The 23,785-nt window shown below is 42.4% G+C and overlaps 1 protein-coding gene across 2 annotated transcripts in view; it reads left to right on the top strand.

Moving 5' to 3' along the window:
- hecw2a (HECT, C2 and WW domain containing E3 ubiquitin protein ligase 2a) overlaps positions 1 to 19,321 on the top strand; it is a 36,816-nt gene extending 17,495 nt beyond the window's left edge. Inside the window, exons 7-30 of one of the 2 annotated variants that reach the window (XM_058622611.1) lie at positions 209 to 348; positions 454 to 554; positions 646 to 1,478; positions 1,772 to 2,102; positions 2,196 to 2,288; positions 2,491 to 2,641; positions 3,693 to 3,799; positions 4,674 to 4,798; positions 5,338 to 5,523; positions 6,517 to 6,651; positions 7,764 to 7,866; positions 8,004 to 8,100; positions 8,429 to 8,512; positions 8,602 to 8,684; positions 9,612 to 9,732; positions 9,820 to 9,933; positions 10,277 to 10,429; positions 11,314 to 11,412; positions 13,172 to 13,301; positions 13,999 to 14,145; positions 15,048 to 15,162; positions 16,114 to 16,199; positions 16,688 to 16,800; positions 17,550 to 19,321. In XM_058622611.1, coding sequence (XP_058478594.1) covers positions 209 to 348; positions 454 to 554; positions 646 to 1,478; positions 1,772 to 2,102; positions 2,196 to 2,288; positions 2,491 to 2,641; positions 3,693 to 3,799; positions 4,674 to 4,798; positions 5,338 to 5,523; positions 6,517 to 6,651; positions 7,764 to 7,866; positions 8,004 to 8,100; positions 8,429 to 8,512; positions 8,602 to 8,684; positions 9,612 to 9,732; positions 9,820 to 9,933; positions 10,277 to 10,429; positions 11,314 to 11,412; positions 13,172 to 13,301; positions 13,999 to 14,145; positions 15,048 to 15,162; positions 16,114 to 16,199; positions 16,688 to 16,800; positions 17,550 to 17,661 — 3,759 coding nt within the window. In that variant the 3' untranslated portion in view covers positions 17,662 to 19,321. The remainder of the gene's footprint in view (positions 1 to 208; positions 349 to 453; positions 555 to 645; positions 1,479 to 1,771; positions 2,103 to 2,195; positions 2,289 to 2,490; positions 2,642 to 3,692; positions 3,800 to 4,673; positions 4,799 to 5,337; positions 5,524 to 6,516; positions 6,652 to 7,763; positions 7,867 to 8,003; positions 8,101 to 8,428; positions 8,513 to 8,601; positions 8,685 to 9,611; positions 9,733 to 9,819; positions 9,934 to 10,276; positions 10,430 to 11,313; positions 11,413 to 13,171; positions 13,302 to 13,998; positions 14,146 to 15,047; positions 15,163 to 16,113; positions 16,200 to 16,687; positions 16,801 to 17,549) is intronic. The other variant, XM_058622612.1, reaches the window with a different exon arrangement.
- Positions 19,322 to 23,785: the final 4,464 nt, after the last annotated feature.

Genomic DNA, 23,785 nt, shown 5'->3' with positions numbered 1-23,785 from the left:
ATGGCAGGGATCACAGACTGCACTGCTACAGTAATACATCCAGAGGGGCATCATTCCCCCATGTCACTTCTAATGTGTTTTCATGACGAGACGGTAAAAGATCATAGTGTGAACTTTGTTCAAGGCACACACACTGTCTCAGAGAATATGAATACATAAGTGAGAATGGACTGACCGCGCATGTGTGTGTATTTTTCTCTTTCTGCAGAAATACACGTTCGTAGCACTGATGACAGACATCCTGTATATCGAGGTAAAGGACAAGTTTGCCAAAAGTCGACCGATCATCAAACGCTTCCTCGGACAGCTCACCATCCCTGTGCAGAGACTTATTGAGAAGATACCTGGGTGGGTGGCACACACACATACACACAGATTTACATACATGTACCATAGTTTGAGAACCATGGTACTAGAGAATCAACTTTATTCATCCTCGTTTCCTCTGTCCAGTGTCCAGCCCGTGACTTTCTCTCTGTGTCGGCGGCTGCCTACTGAACATGTCAGTGGTCAGCTGCAGTTCAAGGTGGAGCTCACCTCCACTGGACCTGACGGTAAATCTGACTTTAAACCAACTATTCTTTGCATTTTAAGTTTTAAAATACTTTGTTTTCATTATCTTGTAACCTCTGCTGCTTGCTGCAGGTGCTTCTCCTGATTCAATCATTGGCATTTCGTCGCTAAACGGAGCACCAGGGACGCCATCAGACGACGAGGACCTGCCGCATCACCTTCCAGGGCTGGTATCATCTCCGGGCCCCTCCCCTACGGGCTCCCAGGGCTCCCAGGGCACGAGTGAAGGCGGTGCCACGGCCTGCCCAGAAAAGGACCTGCCTTTTGTCAGAGCTCCATCTAGATTTGTGGAGCCCGTAAGCTTTTCGGGGCATGAAATGCTCCAAAGGTCATTCACTGAGGGTCTGGATGCTATCGAGGCCCCCAAGGGCCCTGGCGAAAGACCCCTGGGTGCTGCTTCGCCCAGACTGCGCTCCAGTTTCCCCACACACACGAGGCTCAGTGCCATGTTGCACATAGATTCAGACGAGGATGAGGATCGGTCGGGGGCCACTGACATCTTTCCAGTGCCGCTGTCGCCGCTGCTGATAAACGGCGTGCCGCGGGACGTCGACGGCCCCTACGAAGACGACCTGTTCCCCGAGCTTCACCTGCAGCTGCAGCAGCTCAGGCCCTCCGTGGTCGACGAGGAGCCCGAGGACGTGACGGAAGACCTGGCCCTCGGGATCGAGATGGTGCCAGGTCTGGATTTGGACGACATGTTAGAGCCCGATGTTTTTTCTGAGGTGGACGAGACTCCGTTCACAGAGGCGAATGCTTTGCTCGAGGGTGTGGAGGCGTCTGAGGAAGGAAGGACGCCTGGTGAGGAACTGTCGTCGGAGATCGATACCGGCTCCATGGCAACGGCTCCGCAGACGGTCTTTTCATCATCAGAGAGCTGCCAGGTGACACTGGCAACTGCTGTGGTGAGTCCTTCAATGTGTCTGGTCATCATGACTCAAAATCCTTACGAGAAAACTCTAGTACATGGAATTAAATACTAACAGAGTTCACTGCAGATGATTTTGCATATTTTCTGACTCAAGAGAAAGTCTCAAGAACATTCAGTTCTTGTTTGAATGAAGTCGAATGTCTCTCAGCTTTTCGTCTCTCTGTTGCCTTGGTGATGGAGCCAGTGTTGCACATACTCTCTCTCTCTGATCTTGACTCGTATCACCCATCACCTCCTAAGTTCTTTTTTTTGTGGACTTTTATATAGGATGCGGAGGAGGGAGCGGAGACGGCCATAGATCCAGGGGGACATCCAGTGTCCAGCCTCCCAACAACAACCACCCAGGACGATGAAGGAGGAGGAGGAGGAGGAGGAGGACAAGTCGCTGCTGTCACTGAAGCGGAGGGAGAAGCTCCGACGACCAGCGAGCAGGTGGAAGTGGTAGTCGAGGAGGTCAGTGTGAGGAGGCTCAGCCTGCAGGCTGCGGGAGGCGTGGCAGGAGAACAGGAAGGGGCGGAGACAAAGCCGGCAGAGGAGGCGGCGGCGGCGTCGTCTGTGGATTCAGAGCAAGCTACCACAGAAACAGATGGAGAGGAAGGTACGCCGTTTCCCTGTGGAAGTATTTAACTATAAGTTAAAGTGTCTCCATATTCGCCGAGTTAAACCAAGACTTCTCTGTGTCTGTGTTCAGGTGCTCATGTCAATGGCCATCCTGTGCGTTCCCTCCCCTCTGTACGTCAAGATATCCACCGATACCAACGTGTGGACGAGCCTCTGCCCCCCAGTGAGTGTGTGTGTGTGTCTGCATGCATGCAGCATCGCGTTTGTCCACTTAACATGTGTAACGACGTGTGTGTCCATTAACAATTGACATTTTGTCCATAATTGGTCTGTCCCTCCACATTTGCAGTCGTGTCACCCCCCCAACCCCCCACCCCTCGAGGCATTTGACATAAACCGTGTATGTTGGCTTCATTGCTCCTCAGACTGGGAGGCTCGTATCGACAGCCACGGCAGGATCTTCTTCGTGGACCACGTGAACAGGACCACGACATGGCAGCGTCCCACTGGACCTCCTGCCCCACAGGGTCTGACCCGCTCCAACTCCATTCAGCAGATGGAGCAACTCAACCGCAGGTCAGATTTATTAGTACCTTTAATTAAGAAGTGTTGTGTTGCCGTGACTTTAGAAAGGAACACTTTATTTTATTTTAATACCTTTTTTTAAGGTATTCAGTAGTTTATAAGATGCAACATCACCCTTAGATGTCGCTAAATCTTACACACTGGACCTTTAAAGTAAAGTAAACAAAATATAATATATATATAAAATAAAATAAAATATAAAATATTCCCGTTTTGAAACACATCTGAGCTGCAATCTCAAAGTAACATGACCACATTTCTGTCTAAATGAATGAGGGAAAGAGACATAACATCACTTTCAATGGTGTCCAAGATATAAAAACTCAATTTATAGACTCAGCGGGTAAAAAAAGTGCTTAAAAAGCTCAGTGCCTATCTTTCAATGGGGTTTTCTTCTACCTCGTGACACTGACCTCCTTTATGGTTGATCTTCTACTGCGGCCTCTCCTCTTACTGATCGCCTTTGGCTCCTCCCACCACAGCGTTTGAGTCGAGAGATTTATATCGCCCTGTCTAAAAGCTATATATCCTCCTCCTTCATGCTTATTTGAAGGAGCGTTTGTCCATCAGTCGCAAATCATCGGAAAACCTCTGCATGTACTCGTGCAATGTGTATTTCCTGGTGTGGCTTGTTTTAACGCTCAGATGATTGACGCCTGGGAAGAAGAAGAAGAAGTAGTGTGTTTTGTTCTCTGCTTATGAATCTGGTTTATGTGAGTGTGGAGTGGTACACAGTCAGAGCAGGTGGAGTGAGCACACTGAGGTGATCTGTGGTTCGGTGCAAAGATCCCGGGAGCAGGAAGACGAGGTATTAAAAGGTTCAGAGGAAACACCTCGAGAGATTCTATTAGGAAGAATGAGAGCGGGAGCCCGCAGAGAACCCCACTGTTGTTCCCACTGCACTAACTCCTGTCAGTCACAGATTTGACCGATCAAAGTCTTTTAATAGGGAATCACATGTTTTGTCCTCCTTACTTTGCAAATGCCTCAAATTGTATTATATGAAACTTAAACTTAAAGTCTCTTTACTCTGGCCGGACAGATATCAGAGCATCAGGAGGACCATCACCAACAGCGATCGGGCGGAGGAAGCCTCGGTCGATCTGCTCCCTGAAACAGACAGTGAACTGATACCCCACTCCATTTCTGGTGAGTAAAAATTAAGACTATGCTAATCCACGAGATTGAAAACACTAATCTCTGTAGAGATGAAAGTAACTGTAACACCACTTAACACCGTTTGCAAACAGGTTATATTCCATCAGCCGCTCACGTCCCTGGGCAAACCTGAACATGACTCAGAATAGCTGTGTTGATCAACACAAATGTGTGAATCAGCTGAAGTGGACTTTACACAGACTATCTTTCCTGCCAGCTGCCAGCTGCCTCCTGCAAAGCCTGTGTAATGTCCTTTAGAGCTTGTGTGTGTGTGTGCGAACGGATTTAAAGCCGTGAATCTGAATGTACTGTAAATGCAGTGCGGGGCGTGGCAGGTCATCATTTTCACACGTTAATAGAACACTCGTATACATGCATCTCTGTCATGCTTGATGGAGGACGAAGGAGGGAAGTTAGTGTAGAGTTTCTGTCATGAACAGCTTCATAACATGGTGTCCACCATTGTTTAGGCTAAATCTGTCTGTTATACCAGTGAATAAATGTGATTTCATTGCTATTGTCCGTGCTGGAATATTCACATAATGTGATTCGATTGGCTGGTGGTGCGTTCGCTGTCACTTGGAAAGTTGAACTTAGCTTAGCCTAGTAAAGAACATGGATCCACAATGTACTTCAAGCATTAGTATGTGCCTGTTTAAAGTAAATGAGCAGGGTTTCTGTTCAGCAAGAGCCAGTCACTATCTTAACATCATTAATACAAAATGGTCTGAAATTACTCTGTGTATATTTGTCCTCGTGTTAGAGGTTAGCCCCCCTTTTCATGGAAGAGGATGTAAAAAAAACAACTTTTGTTTGAAGGCTTGACTGATTGTGTGTGTGTGTGTGTGTGTTGATTCTGTTGCAGAATATCGGCGAGAGAGTGCAGTCGCTCACACCAGCGGTCGCTCGCGTCTCTCTCTGCTGCTCCAGTCACCCAGCGCCAAGTTCCTGTGCAGCCCCGACTTCTTCACCGTGCTGCATTCAAACCCTGTCAGTCTGACTAACACGCCTCACTACTACCACTGTTACCTTTGACCCCCCCACAGCTCTTATTTACCTCTGGCTTCTGTCCAGAATCTATCTCTGTTCCAACATCTATAGGCCTGTTTCATGGCAGACACACAAGAGTAAACTGTCAAATTAATCATGGCCGAGTTCCATTTAGCTTTTTACCTGTTTCTGGGTGCATGCTGTATGATCTTGGTGCCTTCAAATGTGCTTGATGTTAAAACTGCTACAGGCAACTGCAGCTAGTATGTGGATAAACACAGGGAAAATAGTCGCCTCAGAGACTTATTTAACAATTCTGAACTCAATACGACTGACTTAATTGCACGTAAACTTACTATCTACTGAGAAATTGACTTTTACAGGCTTAAAATATCAGTGAAATGGACATGGAATTTACAGTTTGAGGAATCTTGAACTCAAAGTGACACCAAAGTGTGTCTTCTGTCTCTTATGTATCTAATCACCTGCCCCCTCTGCCCCCTCTGACCCCTCTGACCCCTCTGACCCTCTCTGACCAGAGTGCCTACCGCATGTTTACGAGCAACACCTGCCTGAAGCACATGATCAGTAAGGTGCGCCGGGACGCTCATTACTTTGAGCGCTACCAGCACAACCGCGACCTTGTCACCTTCCTCAACATGTTCTCCAACAAGCAGCTGGAGCTTCCTCGAGGTTGGGAGATGAAGCACGACCACACTGGGAAGGTGCGTGTGTCTGCGATCCTTTTAAGTGATCGTTCTGGGTCACTTTATCTCACTGTTTGACAGCCTTTTCCAGCTGGGGACTGAAGTTTGTTTTCGATTTGTCAACCACATCTTCTCTTGCACCAAAGTCCATAGAGAGAATATGTGTTTTTAGCTCACAGAGACACAGGAGCTGCAGGTTTACTGCTGCGTCATTTGGTAAGTTTGAATTTATGATTTAAAACACTGAAGTCACAAAATAAGATATTTGTTTTAATGATGGAGACAGTGGTGGATTAACAGCTACTGTTATGTAAAATCACTGATTTTGTCTATGGACTTTGGTGCAGGAGAAAAAGAACTTTGATTTCTTCTCAGAAAAGGCCGTCTAATGGCAAAATAAAGTAGCAGTGTACACTTCAGACATAAGTGTGTCTTATGTGAGTTCTTGGAGTATGTTATTAGATTTGTGTCGATATTATCACTTTTCACGAAGAAGCAAAACATTTTTAATTAAATTGAGCAAACAAACATGAACCACAAAATTAAAATACACAAATTGCAAGTAAAATATCAATTTAATCATTCAAAATGATTGTATTGGCTGCTTGGAGTCACTGTCTGTCTGGAACACGGTCGTAATATCTCAGAGATACACCTTATTGGTTGTCGGTGGAGAAAAACTTGGGGGAAATAACTTCCAGACGGACAGTAACTCCAAGCCTGTGACCACTTCTGGTCCATAACCCAATCAGCCAATCAGCAGGCAGCTTCCTAAGGATCCGCCTATCATCAGAATAGCAAATTTGTGTTCTTAAAAAGGAGTAGGAGGCACAAAAAGCCCTGTTATCAGTGCCTTTGTGTCAGTTCTTCATATAACCCCACCTTAAAAAAGACATGAACTATCCCTTTAGCCCTGAAGAGGCCCATGTGTGTGCAGTGATTACAGTACAGTGTGTACACGTCAGCGTGTGACCTCACATAACTGTCAGTATTTGGTTCTCCCTCTCACAGCCCTTCTTCGTGGACCACAACTGTCGCTCCACGACCTTCATCGATCCACGGCTGCCGCTCCAGAGTTCGCGCTCGACCGGGCTGCTGGCCCACCGCCAGCACCTGAGCCGACAGCGCAGCCACAGTGCTGGGGAGGTGAGAGAAATACCCGGCACTCGTCACCTGGAGTCAACTCCACAACAACAACAACAACAACAACACTGCAGTGTTTATAAAGGGCAGCGTGGAGGAGAGAAATGCTCAGTGACTCTCTGCAGTGTTAGCACAGATGGGATGTTAATGATGCTGGGGTCCTGTGGTGAAGCCATCAAGTAGAACATCAGTGCTGCAGCACAAAGTTAACGCTGCCGTCAGTGAAAATCTGCATTTAATAGCTCTATTTCCTGACAGCTGTCGCTTACGTAATGTGATAAAATACCATGGTTCTCAAACTATGGTACGTATGTGAGTTTCGTCTGGTGGTACTTGGCGGAAAATCAGAAGTACTCTTCTACTGTATATACCGGGGTATGTGATCAGAGCAGAGCTGAGGAACTTTGACCAGAGTGTGTAGAAAATGATACAAATAATAATAGTAAATAATAATTAAATAATTAGTCACCTCATCACTCACTCCATCTTGATCTAATTTCACTATAACAGTGTGTGAAGTTTACGTGAGGAAGAGGAGGAAAATATAATATAGTATATTGTAATGTGTAGTATAGTATAATTTTGTATAGTACAGCATATTGTACAATTGTATGGTGTATTGTATAGTATAATATTGTATCATTTAGTGTATATTATAGTATGGTTTATGGTATGGTATAGTGTAGTATAATATAATATAGTGTAATATAGTATAATATTGTGTAGTATATTGTAGTATAGTATGGTTTATAGTATAGTATAGAATAATATAGTACAGTATAGTATAGTATAGTACAGAATAGTACAGTATAGTATAGTAGAGTATAGTATAGTACAGTGTAGTACAGTACAGTATAGTATAGTATAGTATAGTGCCGTACAGTATAGTATTATATATAGTATAGCATAATGTATATTATAGTATAGTATGGTATAATATAGTATAGAATAGTTTAGTACAATATAGTACAGGGCAGTACAGTATAGTATAGTACAGTACATTATAGTACAGTACAGTATAGTATAGTACAGTACAGTATAACAGGTGTAGCTGAGTCAGTTTGTGGTGTTATTCTCAGAACCAGGATGCGACCTGATGCCTCTCTTTGTCACAGGTAGTGGATGACACTCGCCAAACCAACCCACCCGTCATGCCCCGCCCCTCCAGCACCTTCAGCGGCTCCAGTCGGAGTCAGTACCACGATGTCGTTCCTGTGGGTGAGTCCGGCACAATCACACACTAACACTCACACTCACTCACACCATGAAGTAAGTGTATGTGTGTGTGTGTGATCACAGCGCATAATTCTCATTCTCTCTCTCTCTCTCTCTCTCTCTCGTCGCCCCTCTGCCAGCCTACAATGACAAGATAGTGGCGTTTCTACGGCAACCCAACATCTTTGAGATCCTGCAGGAGAGGCAGCCCGAGCTCGCCAGGAACCATTCGCTCAAGTATGTCCTCCTTAAGTGTCTCTCTGTCTTTGTCTCCGTGTCCTCCCGAGCCTTGTTCACCTTCATCACCTCCATTATCATCATCATCAGTCAACCTGAACACACAGTTAACCTTTAACCCTGATGGATTGTGCCAGTTTACCCCTGACGTGTGACTAGTGCTGTGTGTGACGGTGTGTCTTTGTGTACTTGTATGTGTGTCTTTGCGAGGGGGTTGGAATTAGGTTGATGTCAGGGACAGGTTTAAGAAACAACAAAAGTCGAAAATGGACGGCACGTCAAATGCAGTGTCCTATATATAGAATAGTGTTTATTTGTGTGTTTGCAGGGAGAAGGTGCAGTTTATTCGCACTGAGGGAGTGAACGGGCTGGCTCGTCTCTCCAGCGACGCTGACCTTGTCATGCTGCTGAGGTCAGTCTTGTGCATGTCTCTGATTGGTAACTCCACCACATTCAAAACAATAATACAGCAAATCCAGCTTTAAACTGTTGTTTCTCTAGCTTATTCGAGGAGGAGGTGATGTCATACGTGCCACCGTTACTGCACCCGGGTTACTGCCTCTCCTCGCCTCAGAGCTCCCCTGGTAAGTCTCACTCTGTCTCGCTCTGTCTCGCTCTGTCTTGCATTTGTTGACAAGAGGCACCTTATCTCAACATTATTAAATTCCTTCCCGGGTTATGAAATGCCACATATTCTGTTTTATTATTAAACAAACAAAGCGATTTCACAGTATCTTATTACACTGTCTCTAACATGCCCTGATGTCAGAAACACTCACACTCACAATCACATAAAATAACCACATTCCAAATCTATTCATCCATCCATTCTTTACCAATTAATCCTACCATTTGAGGGTCGCGGGGGGGGGGCTGGGTAATCCCAGCTGTCATAATGCAACAACCAATCACTCTCACATTCACACCTGAGGTCAGTTTAGAGTGTCCAGTCAACCTAATCCCCAATTTACATGTTTTTGGATTGTGGGAAGAAGATGGAATGTCTCGAGAGAACCCCCACACACGTGGAAATCCACAAACTGGCAACTTTCTTTGTACCACGCTCGCTGTCTCACCTCCATTTGACCATATAAAAAGGCATATTTTTCCAGAATAACAAAGCATTACAATCTGAAAGCTCAGCCAAAACTAATTATATAAAAAAAGCTATCATGAAATACACAGATTTTATTACTTTAATGTTAGTTTACTTGATTGTAGATCAAATTACAACCATTCAACATCTTCAAAATAAAAGAGCAATATGTGTACGTATGTGCTGTATATATAAAATTATAATACCAAAATAAAATGAGAAGATTCACCTCAAGGGACTATCCACTAATAAATTCAAATTCAAAAATTCAAATTATTCAGATTTTCAGGCTTTTAAAACAGTCCAGCTTTACCTTGTCTCCACTGGGGATCATTAAACTCTACCCGTGTCTCTGCCTCCCTTTTTTTTTTTATTCTTCACTGTGACATTTTCCTCCTGCCGCCTTTCGTCTCAGGCACTCAGAGAGCCAATGCCCGAGCTCCCGCTCCCTACAAGCGAGACTTTGAGGCAAAACTGAGGAACTTCTATCGAAAGCTGGAGACGAAGGGATACGGCCAAGGACCGGGGAAAGTCAAGTATGTTGAAAAGGGATCGCCTCATTTACCACTGCTCTCTGTGTGTGTATACACTGTATAATTCTGTGTGTGTGTGTGTGTTCCCAGGTTGATCATACGCAGGGACCACCTTCTGGAGGACGCCTTTAACCAGATCATGTGTTACTCCCGTAAAGACCTGCAGAGGAGTAAACTCTACGTCAGCTTTGTGGGCGAGGATGGGTGAGACCCCCCCCCCCCTTTAATTTCCCTATCAAGTGTGCAAAGTGTGTATTCCTCTACCCCGCTACTGATTTAATGTAGCGAATGCAAATCAGCATTACTGTAATCTCCACAGCGTATAATGACGCGAGCTTTGATTACATCACAGGTGAATGAGCAGCTGGCTCTTTATTAAGATGATTGACGGCGTCCATGTGGTTTTACAGATGGTATTTTTGCTGAAAAAATAAATAATAAAAAATAAACATCTTCGACACACGCAATTGTTCCTTTAATTGGTTTGCAGTTGCGTAACATATTTACACTGTGTGTATTATGGTGTGTGTGTGTGTGTGTTTTGCAGACTGGACTACAGTGGACCCTCCAGAGAGTTCTTCTTCCTGGTGTCCAGAGAACTCTTCAACCCGTATTATGGCCTGTTTGAATATTCAGCCAACGACACGTACACAGTCCAGATCAGCCCCATGTCTGCCTTTGTGGACAACCACCACGAGTGGTGAGGTTTTTACACGCTCATGTGCCTGTAGCATGTTCTGCATCTGTATAATTAGTCACTCTGTCTGTGTGTGTGTGTGTGTGTTTGTGTGTGTTTGCCGGAGCTGGGCGTGCTGTCGTGCTGTCAGTGAAGCGGTCGCTCTGTCTTGCTTGGTCGTGTTGTCGATCCCAAAATAGCATGAAGCAATTTGGTGGAAATTTTTTCATCAGCCTGTGGCTCCACTGCTCGGTGCTTGCTTAAGTGACAGTGATTGGATGGACAGGTGGATGGATGGATGGATGGCTGAGTAGATGGATAATCACGCCTGGGCCACACTCGAGGCAGATTTATAGTCTATACACAATGTGGTGGTCATACAAATTGGGGATTTTTAGTCTTTTTGGGACCAGAGATCTCTTACAAGAGAGACTAATTTTCACCATAATCCTTAAACAAATATGACGTTATAATGAAATATAATATAAATATAATGGCCCGCGACCTCCTCTTCCTTTAACCACCGCACATGTGGCAGAGGCACAGCTGCCAGCGAGGTGACAGAATACAGACACAAGAAAATGCTAATTATATTTGCATTATTTTTATAACACGGTTAGTGTTTTAATTACAATTGTCCATGTTGTTATTTATTTGTCTGTTTTTGATATTAACAGATTTATTTTGTGTGAAATATGCATCATTCCATGTAAACACAAGGACTTTTACTTTGAAATCTGTGAAATATCATCTTGAATATCTTAACTGCAATATCACGATGGACTATAGTGTCATCATTTTAAGCTTATATGGCCCACCCTCTACTGGACATATTAAAATATCAATATTTGCCCTGGTGTATCGATTATCATACTGTATTCACCTGTGTTTCCTGTGCCGTGTCCTAGGTTTCGCTTCAGTGGGCGGATCCTGGGCCTCGCTCTCGTCCATCAGTATCTGCTGGACGCCTTCTTCACTCGACCTTTCTACAAGGGGCTTCTTCGCATGTACGTACCCTCAGTCAAGTGTTATAATAGACAGATAGATGTGAAACTCATCAGAAAAAAAGTAATTCTCTCTTCATGTCAGTGTTACTGTAGAATTGAAATTTATTATACACTCGATTAATAAGAATCACATTAAATCGGACCGAAAATGATTTTATTTGGCAATTTCTTTTTAAAAAATGGACCCTTACAATTCCACATCTTGACTAATAATAATTAATAATAGCAATATAAGGTCCAATATGCAATACTAATAGTCATTATAGTTGAGGATCTAATGCCAGTAATATACCTGGTTATGTCTATTTCTTATCATGGAAACAAATCCTGGTCTTATTTCTCTGAAGCCTTATTTTACCCAAAATTGTGCTTTCTGTGGAAGTGAATCCAGATCCAGTCGTAGACACGTTGACCTACTTTCCTCCATCTGGCTTTTTTCTGCTACTGCACAAATAATGTGCCGAGTGCGGCTTTGTTACGACCTGTGTTTACTGTTGCGCTCCCGGGTGGAACTCGCACATGATCACAACATACACATCATATACAGGACATCCTGAGTTTTCAGGAAACGGGGTCGCGTCGTGAGTAATGCGGGGAGTTTTCAAAAGGTTCTCGTCTCCTGGTGAAGCTGGTAAACAACAGCATTTTGAACACGGCACATTATACACGTAGACCACACGTCCTCACACCGGACGCTTTGTAACAGCACACAAAGACAGAGTGTGACATCACTCTCATGCTCTGAACATCATTACTCTACTTGATATTAACCCTTGGTAAATTGCCGTGGGAATCATACACAACTCCTTATATGGACATCCTGGGGTGTGTGTTTATAGGTCACATTAGGATTTACAAAATGTGTTTTTTCATCTTCTTATGTGTTGTTGAATCAAAGTTATGATTCATTTTATATTGCATTGTTTTTGTTTTAAAACAGGAGCAGCGATAATTGTGTAGAAGTGACAAAATAGACCATTTTTATTTTATTTTTGTTCATAGAAACAAGCATAGTGAACTTTGAACTATGATGTATTTAAAAATGTTGTATTTTGTATCTCAAAAAGAGTACTTTTTGCTCAGGTGTGTTCATATAGTTAATGAAAATCAGATTGCCTACAGGTTGTGCTGAAAAAAAGGATATAAGAAACTCTATACGCTTTCTTATAGCCTTTGTGTATACGTTTTAACATAGTAATGGTAAAAAGCAGCCTGTGTTAATTCTACTAATTGTTTCCTGACATTGTGAAGCTGAATGTTGCCTATTTGGCTTTAAAAAAACAACAATGAAACTGCTTATTCACTGTCTCCTTGGCAACACTATACATCCTGTGTACCCCACCCGTATGAGGATGCAAATAGCAGTATCAAAACATCAAAAATAAATGAAGAGTAGAACGCAAGTCCTTTCCATTTCAGCTAAAACGTGTACTGACAAAGCATAAACGTCTGTGAGTGAACTGTTTTATATGCAAATAGATAAAAGAAATATACTTACAATACTTTCATTTAAATATAACCCAATATTAGTATAAACAATACTGTAATGTATTTAAATCATATTTTTCACTAAGTGTCTCAACCCTCTCTCATATCTACACATCTCTAGGGATATGTAACAAATTGCCTCTTGGGTTTATGTTTATATTTTACTTGTCTGTCTCTTATTCATCGGTTAATTGATCTTCAGCCTCCCTCTTTACAATCAGCCGTGGTTTATGAGTGTGTGTGTTTAACCTCTGACCCTTTCCATGCACAGTCCGTGTGACCTGAGTGACCTGGAGTTCCTGGACGAGGAGTTCCACCAGAGCCTTCAGTGGATGAAGGACAACGACATTGAAGACATGCTGGACCTCACCTTCACTGTCAACGAGGAGGTTTTTGGACAGGTACATTCAGAGACATTTGTACGAGATATTGACACATTGCCATTGAGTGTGACCTGACCCTGGAAATATAGCTATCAGCAAAAATAAATAAAATCTACGCCTGCTTAAGTCTATCATATGTTAAGAATAGGTTCTGTGTTTGTTCCTCATTGTTTTTTTTGCCTGTTTTATCCATGAAAAAAGGAGTTTTCACTCTCCCATTCAAAACTCCATAGAGAAAACCATCAATTTTAGCTCACAGCTGCTGGTCTACTGTTGCCTTGTTTGATACGTTTGTGTCACTCAGGTTAATCTGAGTTCAGGATTTCTAACACCAAAGTCATGAATTAACATATATGAACTTAATGTCAACTTAAACTTGAAGACACCAGTGGATCAACAACCCCTGCCTTGATGTCAAATATGAGATTTTCTCTATGGAGTTTGGTGCAGGAGAGTGAGCGGGTTACAAACTTCAGTTTCCAGCTAGTAAAAACAGTCTAAGGCAAATAAATTGAGGTGCAGCAGGTGTAGATGTTATTAGATGAGCTTTTTTTGTGGCTCAAATCTGTTTTTCCTTCTGTCCCTGCTGAACAAGTGTCTGAGAAAACAGTCTACTGGCAGCATGTTGCTGCCAATACCTCACTGAACCACACTTGTTTCTCAAAAACTAAACTTCCTTTGTAATTTCTCCCCACATCTGCCTGCAACTGTGCAGATCACAGAGCGAGAGCTGAAGCCGGGCGGGGCTGGTATCCCCGTGTCCGAGAAGAACAAGAAGGAGTATATTGAGCGAATGGTCAAGTGGCGTATAGAGAGAGGCGTGGCCCAGCAGACAGAGAGCCTGGTCCGAGGCTTCTATGAGGTACGGCACCACATGTTGGATCTCCTAGTGTCTTTACGTTGTTGTTGTTGTTACACACACAGACACATGAACCTCCTACATCATTTTCAAGACAAAAACAAAACAAGAAGTTGAAAATTTCAGTGAATTTGACATATACACATTCACTAATCCCAAAATTGATCAAATGTCTCAGTCTGTTGATTCAGCAGATTCAGGTTATATTCTCCATTATTTGGACCTCTGTCACGATGCCCATCCCTGGCTCGAGGCCCGGGCTGCAGCCACTTTCTCCTGACAGCTTTCTTACTGGTCGCTAATAATATCTTCAGTAAATATTTGTCTTGTGCCGAGAGATGAGCTGCGATGTTAACCCAGGTATACTGTGGAGAAAGAATACTCCGAAAGTACAAATACTTAGGTACATTTTATGTCACAACATTTAAGACTTTTTACTTAAGTAATATTATAGACTGACACTACACACACTCTTAGTAAATCACCTGTCAACTGTTGAAGCCTGTCACAGATTATTAAAAAAATGTCCAACATTGTCCGTATTAACCGGTCAGAACATTGCTCTGTCTACCTCTGTGTGAACGACATGTGTGTCCGTGTTGGTTCATAGGCCCTGAAACACTAAACAAATCAAACCACTTGCTTTATTTGGTGTAAACAAAGTGATGGAAACTTTCTCCTCAGCGATGTTTGTCCGTGTGCCATCTGCCTCGCCGTGTTTTCACACTGCAGAGCTGCCGGAGCTGTGTTTTCACAGAGCTCTGCGACGCCTCAGACATACTAATGTATGTGGGAGGACTGTGATAAATGACTGCATATGTTTTTTGTTTTTTTTTCTTCTTTCCGTTTGCTCATCTGGCTGCGTGTGTGCGCGTGTGCGTGCGTGTGTGCCTGTTGTTTCTTAGGTGGTGGATGTGCGGCTGGTGTCGGTGTTCGATGCCAGGGAGCTGGAGCTGGTGATTGCAGGCACTGCAGAGATCGACCTGGCAGACTGGAGGAACAACACAGAATACAGAGGAGGTAGATAAAGCTGCACGTGTAGATCCAGAGCACTAGAGAGATTTTTTTAAATGAGTTGAATAAAAATACGTAGATGACAGCTGATCCACTACATTGGAACATTGGGAACTACAATTCCATTCAAGATCTAAAATGAAAATGAGTTTTGCATTATTTTGCCGATAGACAGACTTTTCAAAGTCTGTATAGGAACAATCTGTATATTTATGGCTAAAGTGGCCTCATTGTGGTGCAGATGAGACATTTATTTGAATCAAAACAAAGCATTTCAATACTTTTTTCTATGGACTTTGGTGCAGGAGAGTCAGTTTCCTGTTGGAAATTGCTGCCTAACAACAAGATTAAGTGACAAACACTCTTTATAGACTGTATAGACTTTTAAGAAAGTTTTTCCTTGTGTCCACATGCAGTCAGGTATATGTAAGACCCTTAAAAAAACACCTAAACTATGACTTTAACAGGCCCAGATTCTTGATTTTGAGAACTATTCCCATTTTTAATTTAAACTTCCTTATTGGCTTTCACTTTAATGTATTTACAATGAGCACTGGGAACTTACTGGAAAGTTACTGGTACTTAATTAGTGTTATATATATTATGTGTAGTGCTCAGACGCAAGTGCCAGTGTCCAGAGCATTTATAAGAGATTATATTAAAGGGCTTTTTAAGGGTCTGGCCAACGCAGCTTGAAAAGCCGCCAGCAGCTGGAAGAGAACTCAACCTGACAGTCAGGCCGTGACTCAGAGTGAGACTCTTTTAATAGAGGGATCGACTGAGACGGACAAAACAACTCTGAGCCATTAAACATTAAACAGCAGAGACCATTCAAACATCACGGTGTACGAATAGTGGGACGGAAGCTCGGGGGGAGGAGAGGGGGGGAACACGAGATGCAGATCTTATTTGTTATGCATCTGACTCATGCGCCATCACCATCCACCTTCTCCCCAGGTTACCATGACAACCACATAGTGATTCGCTGGTTCTGGGCAGCTGTGGAGAGATTCAACAATGAGCAGAGGCTGAGGCTGCTGCAGGTAGGGCACGTGGGCGACCGCACGCACACGGGGTGGCCCCCCTGTGGAGGCTGGGTGCACTGCAGGGGTGCCTCAACACCACACGACACAATTGTGTGTCTGTGTATACACTTTAAAGGTCCAGTGTGTGAGACGCAGTGACATCTAATGGTGAGACTGCAGATTGTAACAAATGGCCCCCTCTTTCCAAATTCATGTCAGGGAACTACGGTGGCCTTCACATACCAGAAAGGATGTTGGTTTTCTTGATTTACTTTGTAACTTCTGCTTCAAAACACAACATGCATGCTCTGGCTGGTTTGTCCATCTGCTGTGGAAACACATTTGATTTTAAAATGCTTATGCACTAAAATAAAGACGTTTGTGGTTAGTATATTCAATTTCTGAGAGTAAGTCCTCCCTAAATGTCACACACTGGACCTTTAACAAATGAAAAACGACAAAGGTTTTCACACTTTCTGTAACTTTTGTGGCCTCTCTGTCTCTAGTTTGTGACAGGGACCTCCAGTATTCCCTACGAGGGCTTTGCCTCTCTGCGGGGGAGTAATGGACCTCGCAGATTCTGTGTGGAGAAATGGGGAAAAATCACCTCCTTACCCAGGTAGGGTTACTGACTAACTGCACTTTTATAAGAAACATGATGATTATGTCAGTTTTACACAGGAAACACAGTTTTTGTTATTGTATTCTTTTTTTTAATTCTTATTATTACATTTATCTATTTCTTTTGGCTTTTGTTAGTTTGGCATTCATGTAGACAGCAAAGAAAGAATTACATTGCACAGAGAAACATGTTTTCTTACTCTACACATGACAATAAACACTGAATTTTTGAACATTTGTCTACCAGTTTTCTTTAAATTGATGCCTGCTTGCTCAAAATCATCCTCATGCTCTAATACTGAACTGAACAAACCGAACAACTAGATAAAAACAAAATGATCCGCTGACTAATCTTTTTAAAAAACTGTACATGAACCTCTGGAACCACACGGTTGGTGTAGTGGTTTCGAAGTCTTGTCTTTGCAGCAAGAGGACCCGGGGTTCTGGACTTTATTGGAACAAGGGCCTTTCTGCATGGTTTGCATGTTCTACCCGCGTGTGTGCGTGGTTGTTCTCCAGGTTCTCCGGTTTCCTGCCACAGTCCAAAAACATACATATTTGGAGATTAGGCAAAATTTTACACTCTAAATTGCCCGTTGGTGTGAGAGTGGATGGTTGTTTGTCTCTGTGTGTCCCTGTGATGGACCAGTGACCTGTCCACAGAAGATGAATGAATGAATGAATGAATGAATGAATGAATGAAGTGCATAATCTCATAATCTCCTGTGTGCCTCCGTGTCTCCACAGGGCTCACACTTGCTTTAATCGCCTGGACCTCCCACCGTACCCGTCCTTCTCCATGCTCTACGAGAAGCTGGTCACCGCTGTCGAGGAGACGAGCACCTTTGGTTTGGAATAATCCCAGGTTTTTACTCCAGACAGAGAAGCACCTGGAAAAACAAAACTAATACCCTCAAATGGCAACTACCCCCCACCCGTGGAAAACACTTTTTTTTTTTTTAAACCGTTTTTCTTTCTCTTTTTTTGGTCACCCAGCACACTGGATTCATTTCCAATTCTCCGCCTCTCTCTCTGACATTCCTGATCAAGAGAACACCTTCTGGATGACGGGCGGAGAATTGAAAAGCAGTTCTAAGTTTCCCTGTTCTCATGGTAACCTTTGTTCATTGAGCCACACGTGTGCTTTATCTCTGCAGTTAACGTCCGTCCTTGGTTTCTAGAGATTTCCGGCGTCTCGCCTCCTCTTATTACTTCCAACTTGCACCTCAGAGACAGCTGCTCCCGTCTCCCTCCCTGGACCTCCAAACTGTGTCCTTCCTGCACTGAGGCTGCAGTCTTATAAACTATAACACACACACACACACACACACACACACACACATAGACACACTACACTCACACCACAGACTGACTAAGACATGAACTCGACACAGCATCCGAAGAATTGGGTGTGGGCATTTTAGAAGTCAGCCGTTTCAAAATACGATGAATGAGACGCGTTTACAGCAGCGGTAGAATCTCCAGTTGACGGCACCGAGCACGTGGGTCACACGCACATAACACAAGAGGCAGAACACTCAGAACTTCTCCTTCCATGTTCTCACACGCTCTCACTCTCGATCTGGCAGGAGAAGTTCCAGAGAATGTCCAGACTTTTGCAGACATTTGGGTTCTCGCGTACAGTACAACGTCCTCTGGACAATCTCCAGAGGACATGTCTCGCATATCAGTGTGTGTCTGAAAGCAGATGATTGATCCAGTGCAATGATGGCGGCAGCAGATTCTGGTCAGGACTGTTTCCTCTTAAATAGAGCTCTTTTATGAGCTGGAAAGGTAAATAAAGGGCAGAACAGAAGGAGAAGATCTGCACACCTTAGAGTTCCTGTTGAAGGAAAGTTTGTTGCCAGTGATGTTTCCTCAGTTTCAATACCCACTATTCATATCTATCTATCCTGTCACCATAAATCAGGGTTGCTTTTACTGTAATGTTGAATTTATTTGGTCTTTCTGCTTCTCCTCAGCAGATGATCTTTTCACGATTGTTGATTTGTCATTGATTTTTACTCCAGATTGCTGGTATTTATTTAAATTGTTGCCCCTTTTTTTAACAATAGGAGACAGCAGATTATTTTGTACTAAATTGGTGCTAAAAAGTCACTAAAAAACCAAAATTGACTGATTTTATGTAAGTAATGTTCAACTTATACAGAATTCTTATCTGAAATATATGAATAAGTGCACACCTGTGCAGATGCAGATTGAAGACATGTGTCAATAAATGTTTATTTAAATTTAGCACTTTTAAACAAAAATATATCTATATTATTATTATTATAATAACTTATATTTGATAAGAAATCACCACCATATATTGACAATCGGCTGCCCTGAATTTTAGAGAAATAATAATAATAATAATAATTACGTACATTATTATTATTTCTATGATGCGTCCTTCATTTTAAAATGAGCTCTGTCAAGCAATACTATCAGAAGTGACTGATGGAGTCTTTTGAGCAGTAGAATTCACTTCTGAAACGTTTTAATGGCCACTTAATGTATGTATATATATATATATTTCAGTCATATACCAGCTCTTTACTGTTTGCAGCCGTGCAATGTCGCTGTTTCCTCCGTCTGTCACGACATAAAAACAAATCACTTCCTGTGAGCAGCGCCGGAATGTCGCGGGACGACACGAGAGCTACTGTGAACACCGCTTTACTGAGGAACGCTGATGGGCTTAGTCAGAATTGTATGAACTCAATTTGACAGGGGTTTGAATCTAATGGACATTTTTCTTAGTTAATATTTAAAAGCTACGCACGACTACTGCTTTAGGCAGAGATTGGGCCCCAAAACCTTCTGGTACTATAAGTACAGTATATAGAAAGAAATATACACGTCACGCATGGGCAAGAACACCACATCAAAATGTATTTTAAAATAAAAATAAATAAAATAAAAGACACATAAATGTGTCAAAATAAACTGCAAAATACAGCACGTATATCAGAATAAAATACTGTATTTTCAAAATACTAATAATACAATATGCTAATATAATAATACAACGTACACGACACTGAAGTATTTTTGACACAAGATATGAAGGCATTTTCCTCATCATCTCAACAAATAACAAAATAATTTGTATCAGAAATACTGCCCATCCCTTTATACAATACATCTTAAAACAGGTCATAATAATAATAGTAAGTATTCCATAAATGGCTCGAGTTTAATAGACATCGTACATAATAAAGTGATATTAAAAGTGCCTGTCTTTCCAGACATAGTCAAAGTGAAGAATATACAAGTGAAGAATATACAGTGTGCAGATCTTCTCCTACTTTTTTGCCTCGTATGAGATTTTATTTAATCCATAATAATCCCTTTTACTGGAGGTTCTTTTTCTATTTTGGCTTTGAGAGGAAAACAAACACACAAACAAACAGTTGTGTACTTTTCTTACATTATTCACGTTCACACCCGGGTAAGATAGAAAAATGCAGGGTTTCCTGTCGTTTAAATTCTTCCACGCACGCTCTCTCTCTCTCTCTCTCTCTCGCTCTCTCTCTCTCTCTCTCTCTCTCTCTCTCTCACAGATGACTCACAAGGCCACTGATGTAATTAATCAGCTCCCACTCTTGTGTAAAAGTAATGAATGTACCAAATTAGTGACTGAATGTACGGACTGTGCTCTGCCACTGAGGGAAAAACCTTGCACAGGCTGCAGAGCGACATAGATGTGACGCAAGATTGCTGTAATAGATATTTATTTTATTTTTTTTAGTGCCTCTTTGGTTTCCCTGACCATTAAATGAAAATGTATGATGGACACTTTTCTGTGCCCCCCCCCCTCCCCCCTCCCCCCTGGATCTGACTCACAAATCAATAACGATGAAAACTGAGGGAGCTGCGGGTTAAGTTCTTTTAACAGATGTCAACACAAGGGGGCAGTGAAGCCATAGTGAATGACCGACCTGAGCGGGTGTGACGATGATGATGCAGATATTCTACTTTAAAGGTTTAGTTCAGTTGTTTATTTGAAGTGTGCTTGTAGGACGTACAATGCAAAAGCCCATAGAGAAAACACGTGATTTGACATCACAGCTCACAGAAGTTGTTGATCGACTTCTGCCTCCAATATTGTTATTTTGTCACTTCTATGTTTGAAATCCTCTGTTCGGTTTCACCTGAGCAACACAAACTTACTAACTGAGGCAGCAGTCGACCAGAATCTCCTGTGTCCCTGATTTCTCAATGGACTTTGGTGCGGGAGAGAGTGAGCTGTTTACACGTTTTAGTTCTCAGTCCTAAAATGCCAACATATTCTTAGTTTAATGCGGTAAGCCTTTTCTTAAGTGAGGTAAAATGAGGGTTTTTCTTTGTGTCTCCGCTCATACGACCACACTTCAAAAAATACCAATACTCATATTCCTACTGATATCGATATCGGCCCGATACTGTCTTTTACCTGTTATACACAACTTAGCTCTTAAGTTAATAAGAGTTTCCAGCTCTGGTCACATGACATTATTATTATTTTTTTTTTACAGCATGTTGCCTCTGCTGAATGAAGCATTTACGCCTTATTTAGGGTTTACTTTTCCCCTTTTTTTCCCCCCATATCCGTTGCAATGATTTTGGCCAGTATCAGACCGATACCGAGCATCGTATCATAGAGCAGTTACAAACACACACACATGCACACATACAAACACATTTTCTATGGGGTGCATGCAAGATTACACCTTACTGTACAAAGTCCTGTTGGAGCTCGACCACTGGGGCTGGAGTCTTGGTGTCGTGGAGCCCCACATGTGATGCGAGATGTGGGGCGCAGACTTTTGTATCCCAGCCCCCCCCCCCCCAGCCCAATACTGCATGTCGGGATCTTCCTGGCCAGCTCTGTGAGCCGTGCCAGGGCATAAACCCCTAGATGGCGTTGTGTTATAGCTCGATATTGCATGCTGAAATAGTGCAACACACCGTCCTTACTAGCTTTTTTTGCATGAGGATATTACTACCATTCAGAAAAAATGGGGAGGGGGGCTGATTAGGTTGTGTCACTTTGGTGTTTGGCGGGGGGAGGGGGGAAGGGGCATGCGGCCTTTTGCTCTCCTGGCACTGTCATACCCTGAGTGTGAGGCTCACAGGAACAGGAAGTGGTGAGGTCACCTGTGCTTCTGTGACTTCAATGGACAACGTGTGAGTGCGGTCGTTTGTTTTTCTCGATGACAGTGTGACGGCGAGTATCTCGGCAGCATGTTTCAAATAATGTTTCTTTCACGTGTGCACGTCCGCCTATCTTTGTCATAGGTCGATGGTTACGTTCTCATTGCTCATGGACCAGTGATGAATTATAGGGCTGTTTTGATTTTGTGGAACGTGAGAGCACATGTGCGTGTGTCTGTCTCTTTGTATATAACTGTATATGTACGTCTGTCCTGTTGTGTGTATAAATATCTATTTTGCACCGAATGTACCAAAGGTTTGGGGCTTGCAATGTCAAAACCATTAGGCCTGCTCTCTTGTTTCAGTCTGACAAACACATCCTTCTCCTGGCTCCTGCCACGTTCCTCCTTACAGAGCATCACCACCACCACCACCACCACACGTCTGAATGAGAGGCAGATTTGTGGGCAGCGACACGTCATGTGAGGATTTTACCATCACTTGGCCAGTTTGACTGTTTCCATAACGACGCTTCTTCTCTGCTGCAGAAGACAGATAAGACTAAGTCTCTTTGCTTCACATTCAAAATGAGGACGGCTGCATCTCTCTCTCTCTCTCTCTCTCTTCTTTCCCAGTACATTTCTGACGGGACCCGACTCCACTTTTCTGATTTCCACTCTATGCAAAGCTCCTGTGTGTGTGTATCCATTTCACCCCAATGATTGTAATAAAAGAGAACAAATGGAACATTTTGATCCATGATACAAGACTCTTATTTTTAGCTCAAATGAGCTGGGTTGGTCTAGAGGAAACAAAGTGGGGAAAAAAAACAGAAGTTCAGTCGTGGAGCTTAAAACTGTAACACAATATTCCATCATGATGATCACAATGAACAGAATTTCAAAGGAAAAGTGCTTGTTTTGATATGGAATGATGTGCACTTCACAATAACAACATGTTTATGACACATTATTCTATTCATATCAAAAACAGAGACATAAATTATGTTTTTTTTCATTATAACATGCTACTAAGTGATGGGCCGCCAGTTTTGACACCTCTGCTATAGTGCATTATAAAGGTTTTAAGAGATTAGGATACACTTCCCTTAACCTAATCACCTAAAATTTCTAACCTGTTCCAAATTTATGTGAAAAAAACAGGGAAGGGATTAATACAACAAACAAAACTAATTTATGGGAAACATGTTAAAAATAAATAATAATTGTAAATGATATGCATACACATACTCAGCTTCTGCCAGATGTTTTCTTCTCAGGTAAACTAGATACAACCTTAGCAATTAAAATTTAAAAGTCATCATAATAAGTTTAAAAATACTAAAACAACATACAGCAAAATGTGGAATATTGCAACAGGATCGTATGGGTTTTAGGTTGGAACTGGATTACACTTCAGACAAATTTCAAGTTGGGTCATAATTGTGTTATTTTCTCTAGTATTATTATAATTATTGCTATTATTTATTTTAATCTTAATAATATTAATAGCTTTTTAGTTATTATAATTGCACCTCATAATCTGAATTTCTGAAATAGTAAGATCAACTGTAACTACCACAACAGTAACACAAGTAGTATTCTGTAATAATAAATATACATTCGTCATTATATTATCTGATTATTTCATCAGTTTTGAAATGTTTATTATGTATAAATTATACATTTTAAACGGTATGTTATTTTGTGGAAATATTCATGTCAGAATGAAGAACACGCGGGTGACGTCACACGCTGAATAATAATCCCAGATGTTCAACTGTTCCACTGAGATTTTCAAACCGTGCTTTTTCAAATCCAACTACAGTGCGCATGCGCGGA

The sequence above is a fragment of the Solea solea genome, chromosome 2 (assembly GCF_958295425.1).
Source record: "Solea solea chromosome 2, fSolSol10.1, whole genome shotgun sequence".
In the NCBI taxonomy this organism is placed as follows: Eukaryota; Metazoa; Chordata; class Actinopteri; order Pleuronectiformes; family Soleidae; genus Solea; species Solea solea.
Note: the sequence above shows the minus strand (reverse complement) of the source record. Positions and strands in the feature narration are given on the sequence as shown.